General features: G+C 39.2%; 1 protein-coding gene across 1 annotated transcript in view; it reads right to left on the reverse strand.

Annotated features, from left to right (window-relative positions):
• The window catches only part of IDE (insulin degrading enzyme), a 36660-nt gene extending 17450 nt beyond the window's left edge, over window positions 1-19210 (reverse strand). Inside the window, exons 1-9 of the mRNA XM_072424868.1 lie at window positions 19105-19210; window positions 12541-12719; window positions 10439-10646; window positions 7793-7962; window positions 4577-4699; window positions 4519-4534; window positions 3462-3564; window positions 2337-2459; window positions 1580-1662 (exon numbers count right to left, since the gene is read on the reverse strand). Of these exons, the coding sequence (XP_072280969.1) occupies window positions 1580-1662; window positions 2337-2459; window positions 3462-3564; window positions 4519-4534; window positions 4577-4699; window positions 7793-7962; window positions 10439-10646; window positions 12541-12719; window positions 19105-19166 (1067 nt within the window). The 5' untranslated portion in view covers window positions 19167-19210. The remainder of the gene's footprint in view (window positions 1-1579; window positions 1663-2336; window positions 2460-3461; window positions 3565-4518; window positions 4535-4576; window positions 4700-7792; window positions 7963-10438; window positions 10647-12540; window positions 12720-19104) is intronic.
• Window positions 19211-20116: the final 906 nt, after the last annotated feature.

Genomic DNA, 20116 nt, shown 5'->3' on the forward strand with positions numbered 1-20116 from the left:
GTCACTGACTCAATAGATCAGAGTTGCTCATCCACGGTTCCTCCAGAATTTGCTAGGGGTTCCTTGAGTCTTGAGCAATGTAACCGTCAGGACAGTTATATTGACAACAATCATCTTTTTGACTATTTGTATGGGTGACATTCTTCCCACTGGCCAGCAATGTAAGAGCAATCTATGTCCCTCTGACCACCACCTTAATATTCTGTAAATTATGGAAATAAATTATAAAAGGGGGGTTCCCAGAGTACCAGAAAGTTATTTTAAGGGGTTAAAAAACTGTAATTCCATGTTTAAGGTGATAAAAAAATTCAGCAATTCTTGAAAATAGCCAGCAATTTGTGGTCTGATTTTATGCCAACAGAATAATTACCATACAGCTTTCGTAAAAGGAAAGCTGAACAATTTTCCTAGGCCAGTAATTTTTCCTGGATGGTATTAGCCTGAATTAACTTATGAAAAAATTATGTCAATGGTGCCGTCACTGACCCAAAACTGAGTGGGGATAGTTTAAGTCCTTGCACTTCTCCTAGGTCAAAGCAAAGCATTAAAAGGTCAGAGGCTCAGAATGACAGTCAGGAATGGGTGTTTAGAAGGAGAAACCAGCTTTGGCAGTGTTTGTCCTGAAAAGTTTATTACAAATGAAATTCCGAGAAAACCAAACTAGGAAAAAAAAAAAAAAAAACTTTATAAAGAGACTTAGTTACAGTATTAAGTGTTTTAGAAACACAGATATCTGTAACAAGTGCAGTTCCTAGGCTCAGGGCGGTGGGCGGGCTGTGTCCCTGAACATAACCCGCTCACTCTCCAATAGCAGGCTTCAATCAGTGATGGGAGAGTGGGCGGGTTTATGTCATAATGACCTCACTCTGGGGGAGGTTTCCCCCCCTTTGAGTGAAACCCGGCTGCCCATGCATGTGCGGTCAGGAGCCGGTGATTTTATTGGTCTGCGGAACCGAAAATGTTGACGACCACTGCTCCAGGGGTATCATTTTCTGTTACCCCTGCTCTATTTTCAAGCAGACTTCAGGAGAGAATTTGATAGCAATGAAGAAGTATGCAGACTGTGCATGGTGCCAAAAGTACCTCCCTAAAGCTTTGCTCAAATAGGTATGATGTAAAGGGATCTTTAATGCACACCACCAAGAGAAAACATTGTAAAATACACAATAAGGAAGAAAAAAAAAAAAAAAAGCAACAGAACATTCTAGGGAGCAAAAGCCTACTAAGGGAATATTACCAAGACAAACTGCTTAACGAGCAATATATGCACATTAGAGACATGGCACATTTTAATGACAAACATAAATACAAGATAAACGGCCTGTAGTTATGGTCAGGACAGATTACGAGAATTTTACTGCAGATCAAGCAATAAAAAATATATGAAGATAAAGTGCTCAGTGTCAGCACATTAAATGACTTTGGTGATTATAGCCACACACATACATTTTTGTGAGTGCTTATTATTCAGGCTTGGAAAAGAAATTAGTATACAAAAGCAGACAGCAGGGTATACTCACAACGTAAATAACTGTATTAGAGCTGCACAAAAATCAATGACACCGTAGTTACAACATACCTGAAAAACTCAAAGTTGAGGCAGGCTTTAGGGAGGAAGAATTTATCGTCCTGCTTGAACCATAATTTGCTCATTGCCGTGTCCTGCAAAACCAGAAATAAATAATAAAAACACAGAAGTGGAAATGATTAGCCAAAATTGTTATTAGAGGTCAAACTAGAATCATATTTTTAGTTTTGGTCAGAGCTTGAGTCAGTCTTTTATTCCAACTGCACCAATACCAAAATTCTTGACAAAAGTGATGAGAAATCATCCACATGGGAACACAGATGTTGCCCACTATGGCAGATCATATAATACATTTCCAATTTTAGGAAAAGTAATTTGAGATTATTCCTTAAATGCCATGAACTAAAGTGAATTTGCCCAAGATTGGTATGAAGTACTCTTCTTGTTGTTTTTAGTATTTGATGTATTTTGGAACATAAAAACACCTTAAGCAAAATTGCTAAAATTATATATAATTAAATTGCACAGGTTTAAATATATAAAGCTGTAAACAGACTTTAAGGTTCACAAGAGTGTTTGTAATGTACTTCAACACTTCCCTACCCCCCCCCCCCTATACAGCAGTATAAAAATGTAGCTTAGAAGGAAGAATAATTTTAGAATAGTCTGAAAATGATGCCAAAAGCTTGTTGATACAAGTCCCAACACTGCAACATAAAATGCTTTACTATAAAACTAGGACACAACATTCAACATCAAAAACAGCTTCCAAACAAGTGTGTCAAACATTGTATTAGATTCCTCATACCTTAATGAGGGTGGGGAATGGGGTGGCATCTTTCTCTAAGGGGAAAATTTCAAAATTTGTGGGAATAAATTCATTTTTCATAGGGAGGTGGAATTTTCCATTTAAATCTGCTTTTTGCCATTTCTAAAAAGAAAAGAATAAAAAGGATTAGTCAGTAGGCCATAAAATTACAACACCTATGGATACTCACCTGGACACTGAGTGACAAGAAACATCAAAATAAACCTAGGCAGTTCAGATTGAATGTTACATACATACGGTCCTGTGTGTACAAAATCCTGCAGTGGTGCCAAATTGTGTTCAAAGAGAAAACAGAGTGATCTATACAAATGGTCAGGGATGGTTTACTGTGCATAGTCTGGGTGGAGATGCATTTTAAAAAAGACCTGAACTCAAAAGTAAAAATGCTCTTAAAAAAAGAGCAAATCTAAAGTAAAATAGCAAATCTAAAAGATCGTATTTGTGTCTAAGCAGTACCCCGAAAAGATGAACTCTGGTACCGAATTCCTCCTTAAACACAGCACAGGATTTCTCTTGCCTATAACTGCATAGCTGTGTACAGTATCTTGTTTGCAAGATCTAAGACACTACTGCTTCCCACTGTTAAAACAAGTTTTGGATAGAGATTTGGAAGTTTCACTTACAGGGTGCTCCCTGTTCTAATAACTATATAGGAAGCTACAGATGCCAGAACCCTGTACCTGATTTAACCATTATGTCCTTCATTCCCCTAGCTAGTATTAGGTCACCAAGTTATTAGAAGGAAAGCTCTGACATGAGGAAGCCATGCCATGTTCCTCCAACAAAATGACCACTTGAACCCACAGAAACTGTGGAAAAAGGCATGATAATTCATCCTGATAAAAATCAGATGTAGAGACTATTGTTCTTACAACTTTGTTCTTTATCTCTGTAGCATCTACCGAATATAGGAAAGTCCATTTTAAACAATATGACTCTTTGGTAATATTTTGCAATGCATCTTTACAGGTGACTCACGTAGAATGGGAGTATACAAATAAACACACACTGTAACTAATGGATCAGCAAAATACTAAAATTAGTTTTACCTAGATGTACCTAATTTTCATGCCTTGCTTTTCATAAGCAAATTAATGTTCTTACTTCAATAACCTCTGAAGGGATGTCCTCCTCCTTGTACTGTGTACCGTACCACTCTTCTGTCTTGTCAGTCTGACCCGCAAAAGACTTGGATACAACTGCCACCCTAAGAACACAACATAAGGAGAATTAGACAAGAGTTTGAGATCAGCTTTAAGGGTCATCCACACTTTAATTTAGCAAAGAAAAACAAAACTGCTCATATACATTTCAAATACACAAAGCCCCATCCCATGTTTGATAGACAAAACTTGAAAAAAAAAAATCCTATTTGGTTTAGGAACTGGCTTTCCCTCTCTGAAGTGCTGCTGTTCTAGGGATTACAGGAGGGTCATAATATAAAGCATTTAAAGTTCACTTTTTAATAAATCTTAGTGAAAATGTATGGCTTCCTAATCCCATAATATGCAATATGCCCCAAACAATCCTCAGATTCAGTGCAGACCTGCTTCCCCATTGCCTGGCTCTTTTACACCTATATTTGTTTAGCAGGTCATTTGGCTGTATTGCTTAAGTACAACATCTGCTAATGTGAATAATGGATAAATAGTTCAAGTAAATGAAAGCAAGGAAAGAAAGAAAGCTCACCTAATATTATCTATAGAACTGTTGCAGTGCCAAGACACTGCAGCACAGACACCTGGCCAAAGTAACATTTCATAGCTTAGCCAGATATATAGGGAATCAATGTAAGGTTTACTTGAAAAATTATATACTTCTTTAGGCAACCTCCTAATAATAATAATAATAATAATACACTTTATAAAATTAATTTCCCCCTACTAAGCATGATGTTTGATTAAACAGATGTGCCGTCTTGCAATTATAAACTTGCCAAGTTCTTCAGTCTAGTTTCTGTAAACAAACCAAATACACATCAACCCACAAAAGCAAAACAAGATTCTTAATTGTAATCAGAACAAATTTGACTGGTCATTCCAGCACTTTGCCCTATGTAATAGGTATTGTATCACCAGCAGAGGGGAGCCTGGACCTTGCATCACAGAGTTAGGTTTACCACAGGATAAAGCCAATGTTATCGTACTTTGATTTAGATTACAGTACAAGCAAATTTCCTGGAAACCATAGAGACAAATAGATTTAATACAATCTCATACCTCTGCCCAGCACACAGATAGACATGAGGTTAGATGAGTAATAAGTGGAGTGGAACTTCAGCAGTTCTTCGCGGACGTCCATCCCATCCTGTGTGGGCCGTGTTTCAAGAGTGAGTTTGTTGCCTGGAAAGAAACGCAATTACTTAAGCCAAAAACCACTGCATATAGTCAAAGTATTACTTTCATATTACAGTTGTAACATTTGCTTGAAATCATTTTGGTGTTATCTATCCCATCTGACCACAGACTTTTAGGGAGGTAAGAGAAAAGTTAAACACAATCTCTCTTCTGCCTCTAAAAGCACATTAAGTATTTATTTTGAAAAAATTAATTGCACAACAAGTGCTAAGTAGAAAAATAATGTATTGTTCAGAATATTTGGCAACAGACCTTGCCCTGTATATTTTTGTAAAATGTGGCCAATTGGCTGATCACCTGGAAAGCTTACACACACACCAATTGAAATCCAATAATAATCCAGGAATGTACGTGCAAGAAGGAAAGGTAAAAAGCTTTGCTTCAGGGAACATCCCGCTTTCCCAGTGAATTTAGTATCCTAGATAGGGGACATTTCAGCTATACAAGGGTACCTGCAAAGCCATAGCTTGTGGTGCTCACAGCTCTGCAGGAGCACCCACATACCTCTCAAAGATCACCCTTTTAAGTACTACAAGGTTAGAGAGGTGCAGAGACAAAAAGTTGTGCTTGATGATTTGATGATTGACTACCGATTGCTCACTTGTTAACCACATATTGTAAATTAAAACCAATTTGTTACCCTGTCACAGTTTACAGGCTGCCATTGGTTTCTTACAAAAAGGACCATAACACTATAATGATGTCCGCTGTATGCCACTGTCAAAACATGTGACTTGTCTATAGTTGGTCAGGGCAGACTACATCTGCAGCAACTAAACCCATAACATCTAGATTTCCCTCACTGTCCACATTGGTTCAGGTGTAGGTACCATGTTGGGATTTGCCTTAGGTATAAAATAGCAAGGTTCACCTATCCTCCCATGCAGCCTAACCTTCCATGGCAACTTTAGAGAGTATACATAGATAAATCACTAACCAATAAAAAAATGGAAAAGAAGTTCTGGTTTAGGTATGTCTTGAGTAGGACATTAAAAAACAAGAGCTTACATATTTAAAAATAGTGGCTATTTTAGGTAATGTGTAACCAGACATTACCCCACCCTTCCACAGAGTGCGGCTTAGAAACCTAAGCGGGAAATCACCAGGTCTAAACACAGTTTTAATTATTTGCAAAAATAAATAGGACAGTTTTTTTTTTGGTTCACTGCCAGCACAACTTTTTCAATTTGTCCAGCCCCATAACAAGGCAAGCTGGGCAAACATTCATGCAACTACTAGCAGAAAGAATATCTTCAGACAAGAAGGTATCTGGGCTGTACTGAGACTGCACCCAGGGAGTAACACATTCATGAATCTCCACCTTAAATAATCTGAAAAATAGTATCGTAACGTGTGCATATTGCAAGATTCACACCCGTCAATGTAAAAGCCTGATAATGCCATACTTAAAGTTTTAACCCTGTAGTAACCATAAATTAACCCATTGTTAACCTACAGGAGGCTATCTGCATAAAAACTGCTCTGCTACAAGATAATTAAGCAAATTGTCACTTTTTTTTTAGAAAAAGATACAAAAACCAGGTTGAGTAACATGTTGCCTAAATATCTTGTTGCAGAACAGGTCTTTATGCAGAATGTGTTCAGGAAAATTAGTGGAGATGGGTGTTAGGTGTCAATGTATGTACCGTAAATGATTCAGTGTCATTAAAGCAGTATCCTTGAATACAGAGAGACTGCTTAACAAAGTATATGTAGCAAGACAATGTGCTGCCATGCAGAAGTCCTGTAACAAAGCTACTGGAACCTTGAAAAAAATCAATTATATCTGAATCTTTAGTTGCCAACGTAGACAAACACTACTTTTCTGTACTGAAAAAAATACGTATTAGAAAATTCACTTGTTCCTCATTGTTTGTTTGTTTTTTCTGCAGATTGCAGCAGAATCTTGGCATCTGTAAGACTTGTGTTGGTCACTTTATCCCCAGTGCAGTGGTTTTATCTGCCAGCCTTTCCTCAATCACTGCCAGGCCTCTGACACACCCAGAAATGAGTTAGATGGGAAGATCCTGCCAGAATTCTTAGCTCCAGAAGGGAGATATTATCTGAGAAACAGATGATGGGAACTGTCCACTGCCTGGAGTTAAGGAATATGGCTTACATATGACACACAGGATAATTTAAATAGGAGATCATATCTCCTACTAAAGAAGGATTTATGCTGGAAGGGTAGATGGTGCAGTAATGCCAGCACCTTTTGAGTGGTTAGTTGACGTTCTGTATGTGTGTACAGGTAGCCCCCGGGTTACATACAAGATAGGGACTGTAGGTCTGTTCTCAAGTTGAAAGTGAGAACAGGTACATTATTTTATTAAATGCAATTAGGACAGATGTTTGTCTCAACATATTAATAGACAGCGTGGTGGGCATTTCTGTATAAAATCCTCACTGTGAGTTAATCAAAAACAAAGCAAAAAAAATCTTTATGGAGCCCAGACATTCATTAACTTCTGGAGCAAGCTGTGTTTGATAAGCAAAAAAAAAATTACATGATGTTACAGCTAAGCTCTTAAGATCACCCACAACCTCCGATGTGTTTAGAAAAAGATTTATTCTGCAAGTCATGCAAACCTCCCCCCCCCAATCAAGCCTCCATCCTGCACACAAGCAAGCAGGAAAGCCCTGTTCATATCTAGGAGTCTATATCGAATGTCCTTAACTCAGGGATAACCTGTACAATGTAAAACTGTCTGAATGTAAGTTGGAGGACTCCTTTTAGTTGCATAAATGTTGGTGATTCTACAGAGTTGGCCATTATATTAGAAAAGGTCCAACCTAGTCGTGACTTTTTCACAACCCTGAACTTACAAAACTCATCATTCCTTTAGCAAGATAAACATCTGTTTCAACATTCCCTTGTACTCATTTAATTGTAATCATTTGAGCAGTTAAGGAAATAAACTAAACTAGATAATCTAAAATTAGTGCCATGTGCATACCTAAACATTTTATTAAGACATTCTAAACATCCTATTTATATCTGTCCAAGCAATTGTAAAGAGAAGAATGCAGGAGGTACAACGGATTAGGACCTGAATGCAGCCAACGAACACTACCAACCTGTTCCAAATTTACTGAAGGGGTGTTTGGGATTCCCTGTGATTTTCTCCAGTTGGGCGAGTCTCCAGGCATCATTCATCAAATTCTTCTCATGTTCAGAATCTACAGCATTTACCTCCCGATCCTTACAGTTCTCATCAAACAAAGGTGCCTGGAAAAACTGGGAAAACCTGTAGGACGGGTATACACACAAATATCAACACAGGATAAATGAATAGCCTGCGTTGTTTATCAGTTTTATGATGGCTAATAGACAGAAGTTTCCACGATTACACATAACGGGTATAAAAAAAAAAAAAAAGAAGCATTTTTTTGCCCATGCAAACATAGCTATTGACAGTTTATTGTAGGTTGCCAACCTTTAAGGTTCAGTCAATCTGTTATGAGTGGACCAACTTTTTAAAAGGTTACAAAAACCCATCTAAAGCCCTTTAGCCACGCTGGCTGTGAATATCACATTACACATTGAGGTATTTCTTAATGCAGTAATCCAATTATTTGAAAGTTCCTTCTTAAATTGTATTTTTTCCCGTTGGGTCACATGATCCATCTTTTTATTCTCTCTACGATCTGAGTGGCACTAAGCTGCAACCAGGATTTTTTTTCCTTGTATAAACTTTATTCAGCTTTATAAAGATTGGCTGCAACACTAAAAATAGGGAAGAATTGAGTGTTGAGGAAGTCTAAACTACTGGCAGGATCCCCATATATTTTTTTTTTTATTTACTGCGCATGACAACTCTAGCCATGACCTTTTCACATGAACTGAACTTGCAAACCTCATCACTCACCATCTGCTCCTGCTTTGCCTGTAATTCGTTTTAAACAGCTGACATATTAAACCCAAAAGTTTTTTTTTTTTTTGTATAAAAGACTCAAATAAAAACCAACTACTACAACTGCTTTAAAGTGTACATCCAATAAAGTGTTTATTTTCATGTTATTTCTGCTCCGCTAAAAAGATTCCCTTTCACTTCCTGTCCCAAAGATGCAACAACTAAATACAAGGAAATCCCCTTAAAAAAAAACAAAATTTTATTCCAAAAGGGACGTCTCCTGTGCAGGTGCACCCATTTGGGGATTTACTTTCACTTTTTGTCCTGCGACAGCTCAACTTGTTGGGTATTCACCAACATTACTCATGATAACTCATGATAACAACATGATAACTGTCACCAAGGAAAAAAATGGAGTGAATCTCCAAGGCAGGGAAACAGACAGTAACAAAACTTGACCGAGGTTTTACCTTCCCAAAAAAAAAATAAAGTGTGTCCTTACATACTGTGCATGTTTAGGCATTTCCTAAAGAAGTTAGAGAGAGAAAATAAACTGAATCAGACATGAAAGTATCCTTTGATGAGCAGAGGGTGGAGGGGAATTACAATTTAATTAGTGGATTTTAAGAGATCATCTCATTCCATTTCTGTAATTTAAAGTCTTGAGGCACATAAATCTCCAAGATCCAAATAAAAGCAGGGAAGGTCAACTGACAAGCCAAACTTATACTTTAACTTGGGGAACAAAAAAAATTACCTAAAGTACACACATTTTTTCAGGCTACTGGGAAGAGAACCCCAGTTGGCAACAGACATGCCCCGTTAGGTTCATGTGCGGCACTACTACTGTCATCTTCATCCTGGCACTTCTACTACAGTTCATAATTAGAAGAATAAATAATAAACCAAAATCATCTTACTTACTTTTGTCAGTAACCGTTCTCATGACTAGTGTTTACCTTAATTAAGTACTGGCAAACTTTTGTATTACAAACTCTGCAGATGTTACCATCCCCTTAGCTGGCCTGCCCCCACCAAGACTCCAGATGATGTTTGAGCCCACTTGCTGCTGTATCTACCAACCAGGTAAGGTTTATACAAATTTGGGGTTTGCAGCCAGTTGGCTTGGTTCTATATAGATATAGAGCAGATGAGGGCAAGCTAGTTCTTGACCACAGCATGTGTATTTAAATGAATGAATGAATGTGAATAACATTGCACCCACCATTTTAACAGAGTAGGGAAGGTTAAATACCCAGTGCTCTCCCCAGCCCCTTTTAGCTGGGCGCACCACCCAGACACTTTTTAGTGACCACTCGGCTACAATATAAGGGATACAGGGGGCCGCCTACAATTTCTTACCACCCAGCTTAAAAAAAACGTCTGTCTTGAAGGCTGAATATCCATTCATTTTTTATCCTTTTTATCTGCTGTGCACTTTTTTAGGGACTTTGTTTCATGTCCCGAAAATAGCTACTTTTTTATTTTATTTGAATAGACCAGAGCAAAGGTTTTAATTGCCATCAGTGACCCGGTTAGAGGGAATTTACTTCCCTAACAATTCTGATGACAGTAGCAAGGCGTGGTGAGGGTGGCCCCTCATGTGAACAGAACACACTGACAATATTTAGGCTTTGATAAAGGTTTTAAACCTGACTCATGTTATTTAGCGTTTTGTTGCAGTCTGTGTTCCTTAACAAGGAGGATCTGTCCCATTCCTATTATACATAAAAAAATTATTTTAAATGTTAATGTTTATAGCGGTCATACATTATAGTTTCTGTCCCCTAGTGAAGGTCTCCCAGGCATGGTGGTGGCAAAAAATTACCAATTAGAACCGAAATCTTGTGTAAGAAGTCAGCACACTTACCTGTCTAGGGCTCCCTCAAGGTGCTCATGAGAAACATCAAAATAATAGTTTGTGTGTTCTCCACTAGTAAAGGCATTTGCACTTCCTGCATGCTCACTGAGGAACTGGGTATACTCATTTTCTTTGGGGTACTTCTCTGTACCTAAGAACAGCATGTGTTCACAGAAGTGGGCAAGACCCGGGATGTTTTCAGGATCAGACAAATACCCTGTGAGAGCAAAAACATAACATTATTTTTACTGCTAGAAGAAATTCTAAGACAGCCTTTCTCAACCTTTCAAACATGGAAGACTCTTAAAATAACTTTCTGATCTTCAGAGAACCCCTAGTATAATAACCACAACTCATAATATATTTGTGTGGTAGGCGGTGGAAAGAGCGTCACTCTTTCAGTTACAAAACTGACCTGAGAGGAATAAACTGCTTATTGCTAGGAACCCCTAGCAACCTCCTTAAAAAAAATCAAATGAATACATTATATAATATTATATATATTATATAATTTATTCATTTGATTATATATATTATAATTATTATATATACATATAATGGAAATATGATGATGGTGGCAATATATTACAGTTACTGTAAATAGGACAATAACGTGCCTGCCCTTATCATTCAATAGATCAAAAAACAACAAAGAGAGATTTAAGCACATTCTAATTTAAACATTATCTACTGGTCTAGATACAATTTACGCAAACAATCTACGCATGCTGTCAACAATACTCCTGAAGAAGCCATTTCTGGCAAAATGCGTCGCGTATATCCAACATGCTTTGATGATCAAACACTGTATATGGTCAACAATATATAGGTTGATAAGTTGTTATATGTCTAATGAAAAAATTGCTTTGTCTGTGGTTGAACCCCAAGGGTAATAAGGTGGTTCAAACCAACTTTTGATTACTGTGTTACTGTGTATTGTATTAAGTAATCATATGACTTCAATGATAATACCCGACCACTAGTTGTGTACAGTGGCATTTTTTATATATATATATTTCATGGGTGCCAGTGTTTGTAATATTGTCTATCCAGGGGGTTCAACCCATTGCTCACCCACTGCCTGTCATTACAGCTCACTGGCTTCTAATGGTGCTCGTTCATCTGCCAGGGAATTACAAGAGACCAATATCAAGCCAAATTCCAGCGCTTACACAAGTTGCATTTAACACGACACCATTTCTGCACTTCACCAAATAGTTTGCCAAGTGGTCCATCATAGTAACATTCCAACAGGGAGGGGCAAAGGGTAAAAATTGTTTGGGTAGAAAAAAGTAGTAGGTTACAATTTATGTAGGCGCACACAAAATCAGTAAAGTCCAGACACATTAGGCATGTTAAACACAATGGCAGTCATAAAAAAACAGTGCTAGGGTTTATTTAAAGAGTCATTTGTGTAATGAAAAGCCTGGCTTGTGTACATTCCATTGTCCTCTGTGTTGCAACCACCTGCTTTGGTAGTTAGAGACTGTGGATTGTGACAGTTTTGCATACATTTGCCTCAAAGGTAGTACACCTGCTGTAGATCTTTTTCAGTTCTGAAACAAACAGGTCTAGGGACTGTTCAGGAGCATCTACCAATTTAACACCAATCTAGCCCTGTCCAGAAAGAAGTGAGCTAAAACCCAATTCTTAATCATTTTTCTATTGCAGCAGGATGGGTGGGCAAACATTTACCACCACTAGGAGTTGTGAGGATTTATTATTTTAAAGCCAAGTGCTGCCATACCAATGCTTTCAGTGGGAAGGTTTCCCTACAATTCAACATGGAAGGATCTAACCATAGAAAAAAAAAATACAGTCAGTAGACAGGCCTTTTCAGAACCATTAGTTTTATTCATTTTAACCAGCAATTTTTATAAAGGACAACAAATTGTAAACTTTTGTCCAAAGGGTTATTTTTCCTTAAACTGGTATAAGGCATACAGAATGCTATCAGCCTTATGCTCACAATGTTCTTTACCTACAACTAACATTATGGTGGGATACATATTTGTCAGATATTGGGGGGGGGGGATGATAAGCTGAGATCTGTCTCTTGTGAGTTTACTAAATAATTTGCTATGTATACATTTGATTCTTGGAGCACATACCAATGTAAACATCAAGTGCAGCTGAAGATTTGTCCGTTGTGGGGTCACTTATCAGGACTGCTTTAATTCCATTGGCCAGTTCAACTCCCCGATATTCCCGCTTGTCTTCATGAGACTTGACAATGTCATTAGTGACTCGTTTAACCATTAGAGAGTTCATCTTTCTATAGGTGTGAAACCTGTTAATAAACAATGATGATACGTATGAGACAAAGATAAAAATGGAAACAAATCTGCAAAACAAAGCAAAGGAAAAAAAACTGACATATCCTTCACTATGTCTTCCGACCAAAAAAAAATGGTATGCATGTAAAGAAAAAAATATAAACATCTTTCTTCTTGCCATTCCACCAACTGTTAGCAAAAAAATATGGCTGCTGGGGATTATTTCCTGTAAGCACAAATTTTTATGCTTTAACTTGCTTCTAATGCGGACACCATTAGCTTAGAGCAGCAGGAGATTTCTGCAATGGGTTTTGACAAAAGAAAGTTGCAGGTACGATTGCACACACAATTTTCCCCTGGCTTAGTTCTGGTTTAGGCTTAGTGAGCCAGCTGCAAGGCCGTCCTATCCAAATCTGACTCCTGCAAAACTTCACTTCCAACCACAAACTTTTATACCATTTACCATGGCAAAAACGCTGAATCGTATCATCAGGAGTACAGAGCTGGAAATTTTAAAGACATTGATCTCATCATATGTATCCCCAAACCATAGGGATTAACTAAAAATATAAAAACATGCCAGAGAGCTAACAATATTGGATCTGTATCAAATGATATCTAGCAGCGACCCTGTCAAACAAAAAAGCACTCTATCAATAGACAAAGAACTACAGTCAAATTGCAACTTCTAAAATATATGCAACAACATCAGCATAGAAAAGAAAATGAGGATCTGCCCCTTTCCACATCAAAACAATGACAATTCTGGGTGAGGCTTTTTTACACTTTTTGTGAAAAACCACAATAACTTGTAAGCCATAGACTCATAGAACAGAAGTCATTTCAGGGCATTTTTTCTCAGACCATAACAATTATTCTAAGTGAATTCTGGATCATCGCCAGTCTGACAGGAACATCAGAAGCTGCCCTGGAGTATCTCATATCACACAGAGCTCAGCGTAAACATGAAGGGTATCCACACACAGGATCAGATAGATTTGGCAGTTACAGGACCATAGAAAGTATTAAAAAATATTTATTTCCTATCTTGTGTATTACAAAAACTGATGGTCTGAATGCCTTCAGTTTGAACTCCTTACACTCATACGAGGGGGTGCTGAGAAGTTCCTGGCTTTGCCCCTTCCAGATGAAATAGAAAAATGAGTGTGGGAGCATATGACAGCCTAATATCTTAATATGTAACTGTGCAAAGTATGTATGTATGTATGTAACTGTGGGATTCTTAAAACTGTTTTTCTTTTAGTGAGAAGCTGTGATGGCAGAGGCACAAGCAAGTTTGTTTCTCCAGGGAGAGTCAGCAAAGGACATTCACACTGAGATGTTACAAACACTGGGGGAGAAGTGTCCTTCCTACAGCACTGTCAAAACCTGGATATCTCATTCCAATACTGGACATTTCACGGTAGAAATGTGCCCCGCATAGGGAAAAAGATAGCCCAGATACTTGACATCTCACAGGAGCGTGTTTTGTTATCACCCCTATCCTAGACATGTGCAAGCTTTCAGCGAAGTGGGTGCCAAAATGTTTGAACAGTGATAAGAAGAAGGAACGAGTTGAAGCATCCAAATGTTTTGGCACATTTTCAAGCTGCACAGAACTTTTTGGCTAGGTTAGTGACTGAGGCTGAAACCTGGCTTAACATCTATGATCCTGAAACCAAGGAACAGTCAAAGGAATGGCGCCACAGAGGGTCCATGCGGCCGAATAAGTTCCGAACCCAGAAATCAGCCAAAAAATTCATTGCGTCTGTTTTCTGGGACAAGGACGGTATTCTGTTGGTGGACTACCTACCTCAGAGCTCTAGTATCACCGGACAGTATTATGCTAACCTCCTGGACCAGCTGAAGGAGGCAATTAAGAAGCCCAACATTGTGGCTGCCAAATTGAACACCCTGAGTTTCCATTTGGTCCACCATCCCCCCTACTCACCTCACCTGGCCCCTTCAGACTATCTGTTCCTGAATTTGAAGAAACACCTGATGGGCAACGTTTTGAGGACATTTCTGACGTCAAAGATGCTGCTGAGAGCTGGTCTGCGGCCCAACCAAAGGACTTTTATTTGAACGGTTCAGAAAAGCTGCAACTACTCTGTACCAAGTGCATCAGTTATTTCATAACTCTGGCTCTCTTCTTTCTGGGCAAAGCCAGGAATTTCTCAGCAACCCCCTTGTAAGCCACAACAATGAAAAGATAAACACCACTCAAAACCAAGACTTAAAGCAACCCTGTCATTTATTACATTGTTTCCAAGTTCATATATGTAAAATAATAGTATTATTATTATTATTATTATCTCTAAAGAAAAAAAAACATTACAAAAATACAATATAAGCTATCATAGGCCTCCACCCAATGCATGAAGAAAGACACCTCCAAATCATGCAATCAAGAATACAACAATATATATCTATAGAAACAATAGACAATAAAAGCAAGAACTCCTAGGTCTATATGGAAGATTGATGTAAGCAGGTTAAGATTTCAGAAGGTACATGTCAGAGAGGTTAGCCAAAATGCAGTGTGTTCTGCCAGTAGAAATAAAGGCATTTAGTGAAATGAGTCATGCCCGGACGTTTGAATACGAATAATATAACAGAGAAATAGGCAGCAAGAGCAGACAAAGTAAAGTCAGAACTGTAACCTGCACACTTCCATGATTCATGGTATCCAACACTTCCAGATGTGGTGTCAAACCCGGGCCAGTTCTGGTATGAAACACACTCTGGAGCATCAGAACCTGTGGTGCACAGTACTTTAAAAGCATTCCGATGAGCTCATTTTGTTTTTAATACTTACAACAAGCCAGGGCTGGAAAGATCCTGCAGCGTAATACCCAATATGTCTTAGGATAAAAAAAATAGACAAGTCCTAATTTTCAGGAGGTTTGTCTGTTTATATGGAAACCACATCCCCTGATGTTTGCTTGGACCATTGCAAGATTGTTCCAGATAAAAGTATATTTAGTTTTGCAATTGTTCATTTGGTTGACATCATCCATTAATATTTAACTGAGGCACAGGCTGATATGGAATATCTGTAATGGAAGAAAAGCTTGTACTGCAGTGTGTCACAACAAGAATACTTCTTGTACACAGAGCCAGGAGCATTGCTGGATCATGTCACCCAACATCTCAAAGGTCAGCTTGCTCAGCATTTCAGCCAGTCTCTTTCACATTAACATGTTGTCATGCCCAGTCACAACAACTAGCATAACGTCAACAAGCTCATATTGATCAGAGAGCAAGTACTTGTGTTCCATTACTTATTAATATAAACTTATCTGAGGTTTGGAGATTGCAATATTACTGAATGGTCTTTGTAATGATCCATTGGGCAGTAAAATTATATATCGTAGCTGGGGGTTTAGGATCTGACTGTAGCAAACAGTACAGGAACGTTGGCCAAATTTTATTGATGTTCTGATATGATAAAACAGCTTTAGTTTACCTGGTATTTAAGTTTTAGATGGCATGGGTAAGGTTTCGAACTGGGTGTTTGTTTTTTTTTCATGCCATGTTTCAAAAAGGAAAAGGATCTGCCCAAGTTTGAAGCAGATCCTCAGACTTAGACTTTTGTCATCACTGGACGATTTCCCCTCGGGTGTTCTCCCAGGGCCCTTTCAGTAACCATTGGGCTGTTTTTGCTTGGTTACGGAAGAGTTGGGTCACAATAGAGGGGCTACCACCCACCTACAATTTCTACACACCCAGCTTAAAGCTTACCTAAACTCAGAATTTTCATTTTTCATAAAAGGGTAGGCTGCAAGCACCACCACCTAATGAAATGGAATCACCTAATAGGAAAGAAATTGCCAATCCCACGTACACGCAATGAGATCGGCAAGTTTCACCCCCCCCCCCCATCTCAGCAGGCATGAGAACAGGTGACGTAAAAAGAAGATCCCGGAAAAACAAAGAAAAAATGGCAGCGCCTAGCGCGCTGGCCCGACGATGGATACCAGGACGACTCTGGACCCGATGGTAGAAACCTCCAGACCGATCGACTGTTCTGCGGGATTGAAGGTAAGTGTATTTTTTGGGGGTTTTGGGTCGATTTGGGGTTTACTTCCTCTTTAACAAAAAATTCTGGGCTGAACATTGCCCCTCTTTGTTCTAACAAGAGATTCATTTTTGATTTCCCCCAGCAAGGACATAAAGAATAAAATGGACAAAGTATCTAATGCAGATGTAGCAATGTTTGCAAAATCCTTTTATTGTCCTAAATAATGTATTTTAATATAAAATGTGTGTTCTATGTTCCAATAGGACAATCAAATCATAAAGCAGAATAATAAAACTTTGCTGTATGCATTAATACTTTTTCAGCAAAATACCTGTGCACAGCTAGAGTTCACCTTATTGATCCTATTCTTGGTGAGAACCTACAAGTGGCATGATTATTGAAACCAAACAAAAAATAAAAAAGTTACACTTCCATGTGTTACTTCCTCAACAGCGAGATGAGCAAGGTGCCATTCTTTCCAAAGAAACAATACAGAACAAACGTTACCAGAAAGGGTAAAGTCCTGCTCAACCAGTAAGAAAGGAGCATCATACTAACCCAGCATGGCATCATGGCACGGGCAAGTTTACCAGTAAAAGGATCACTAGTGTGACTGGTGTCTGGTTTGTACGTGATCACCAGCTTCCAACCATTGGAAGGATAGGACGCCCTCAGAACACAATTATCTGGTAGCAGATGGACGCCATGCCAGCGGTGAGCATGTAGCCTTGTGTGCCACCAAAGGATCACAAATGTGACATTACCCAAAAGGAAATGCCATCTCCCGCACTAGCCTTGCCACAATAAACATTTACTGCTGTATACAATACATGGCACCATGGTCTGCCATCACTGACCACCTTCCGTCATTAGATCAGCAATTGTCTGAACTTGTTTTACATCAGTAAGACAAAACAACAAAGCAAAAACAACGCCATCTCCACTGAAAAGCCAGCTGCTATATTTCTCATACAACCGGTTCGCTTTAAGAATCCATAGAAGTATAAAGACACATGGAAAGTGATGAATAATTGATTTGTGGACCTAACTTCTATTACCAACATGATCTGTGTATACTGCCATGTGACCTGAAAATGTAAACAGAAACTTCAAGAGCCTGAAAGAAAGTGATGAAAAAAAAGTTACAAAGTTTATTTATCTGTTGCTTTTGAATACAAAAACAGAGCCAAGAGAAAAAAAGTGCAATATACTGCTGCTGATGGAGCCTTCTATCAATGCTTGCTACTTAACGGACACAGTGCAGTTTATTCCCCAGCCCCTTTTAGCCGGGCACACCACCTGGCACTTTTCGGTGACCACCTGGCTATTTACTGAAGAGTTGGGTCTCAACACGGGGCTGCCACACTCCTACAATTTCTTCCCACCCAGCTTAAAAAAAAAACTTGGTTGAACACTGCGATGGCTTTGGAGTCACTGACCCCCGAACAAATACACAGATCACAAATGCTGGCATTGCCTCCCGTCCAAGTCAGCTGAACTCCAGCTAGAAATCTAGTCATCAAGACCGGAAGTGATAGGAAATTTCTCCAATGTGGGCACAAACTAATATTTAGAAGAATAGGGAAGGGTTGGATGACTTGACGACGATTTCATTGCAGCCCCGGCCCGTCCTAATGATATCTGCACCCCTCCAATGTGAACATAGACAAATCATATTCTAAAAAATTGGTAGGACACCTAACAATGTTGTTGTCGTTTCCAACTTCCTGTCTTGGTGACAACTACGCCCCTAAATCCTTGCATGGGCACTACAGGGGTCACAAACCAAAAAAGCTGACAATACAAATTCTTGCCCAAAACACAGCCTTAGGATGGACAGAGACGCATGAAAGCAAACACACGTAATGACGGACATGTGACAGCACCATGACGTGTGTCAACCTGCACCATGACACGCAACAACATGCAGCAACACACACTGACATTTCTATTGAGTCTCTATGGATCCTCATGACAGCCAAGTTCAGCAATGGCGGCCTCCATGTTCCTAATAACACCTGAACACTCTAATCTCCAGGGACATAATGCTGCAATAATAATAAAGCAATAACCCCTAGCTAATGTACAGCGCTGCACAATATGATGGCGCTATATCAATACTGTTTAATATTAAAAAAAAATACCCCCCCCCCCCCAATATTTACACTTGTGTCACTACATTCGCCATGTATAAGGCCCAGAATGACACCATAACAAGACATTCGCCCTGGAATGTAGGAAGGTGAATGGTGCCCATAGGCTGCTGACTCACGACTTTGCAGAGTGTCAAGGCGAGAGCTGGAGGAACATACCGGGCCGGGTGTGGGGTGACAGAAGGGAAGGTGCACCTTAGGCCTGGTCTGCCACCTTCTTACCCTGCTGGGACTGAACGGAAACCCCACAAACAGCTGGCAAGCCGGCGGGAGCTCTGCAACATGGCCCGGCACCACAAACACGAGAGGAGGGAGGGGTGCGGCCTATGTCAGTACTCCTCCCTTCCTGACCTACGAGGCCCGCCTCCTAGACACAACACAGGGCCGCCCTCTATAATACTTCCACTCACCCTTTAGTTTCCGGAGTCAGCCGCGGAGTTACGTCACTTCCACCCCAATCACCGACCTTTCCCACTGCACCGCCCGCGTCGCCTAGGAGATACGCGGCTATACAAAATAGGAAACTTTCCAGCCTGAGGCCTAAACTAGGCCGCATCTGTTTCCAATAATAAAGCGTACCTCCTTTCACTAGTGGCTGCCAACACTAAAAAGAGTTCAATCTGCTGCTTCTTCTGACTACTGGCTCTTTATTAAGAAGCAGAGAGGTGATTGGGCTGGAGTTCAGATTGCTGGAGCATAGACTAAATCTGAAATGAAAGAAGTGTGCATGTCATTGCTGTCTGCATGTAAGGAAATGCTAATTGCCTGGTGCTGTCCAGACCAAGTACTTCATGATAAGCAACAAGCATGTGAAGATAAAATAAAAGTGACTCTGGATATTTTTTGTTATTCATGGTAAAAATAAAGACAATTTACAAATAAATTCATCAAAATACAGATAGAAAGCCAGCTGAAAATCCTGCAGATTTCAACATTTATGAGAATCCCTCTCTTTACATTTTGGTTTCTCCCACAGTAGTAATACAGCGTTAGTCGGTCAAACCACTGAGTGTGTTTGTGGGGGGACCAACAATGTGATAACCCTAGAAAAGCCAGGTTCAATAGGAAATTTCCCCTTCTCGGGTCAGAGGCTGCAAATATCTTATTATTATTTGTCAGTATTTATATAGCGCCAACATATTAGGCAGCACTTTACATGGTCCATAGTCATGTCACTAGTCTCTAGTAAAATTAATTTTAAAAAACTGATGTCCATCAATATCTGTCTCCTAAG

The sequence above is a fragment of the Pyxicephalus adspersus genome, chromosome 10 (assembly GCF_032062135.1).
Source record: "Pyxicephalus adspersus chromosome 10, UCB_Pads_2.0, whole genome shotgun sequence".
In the NCBI taxonomy this organism is placed as follows: Eukaryota; Metazoa; Chordata; class Amphibia; order Anura; family Pyxicephalidae; genus Pyxicephalus; species Pyxicephalus adspersus.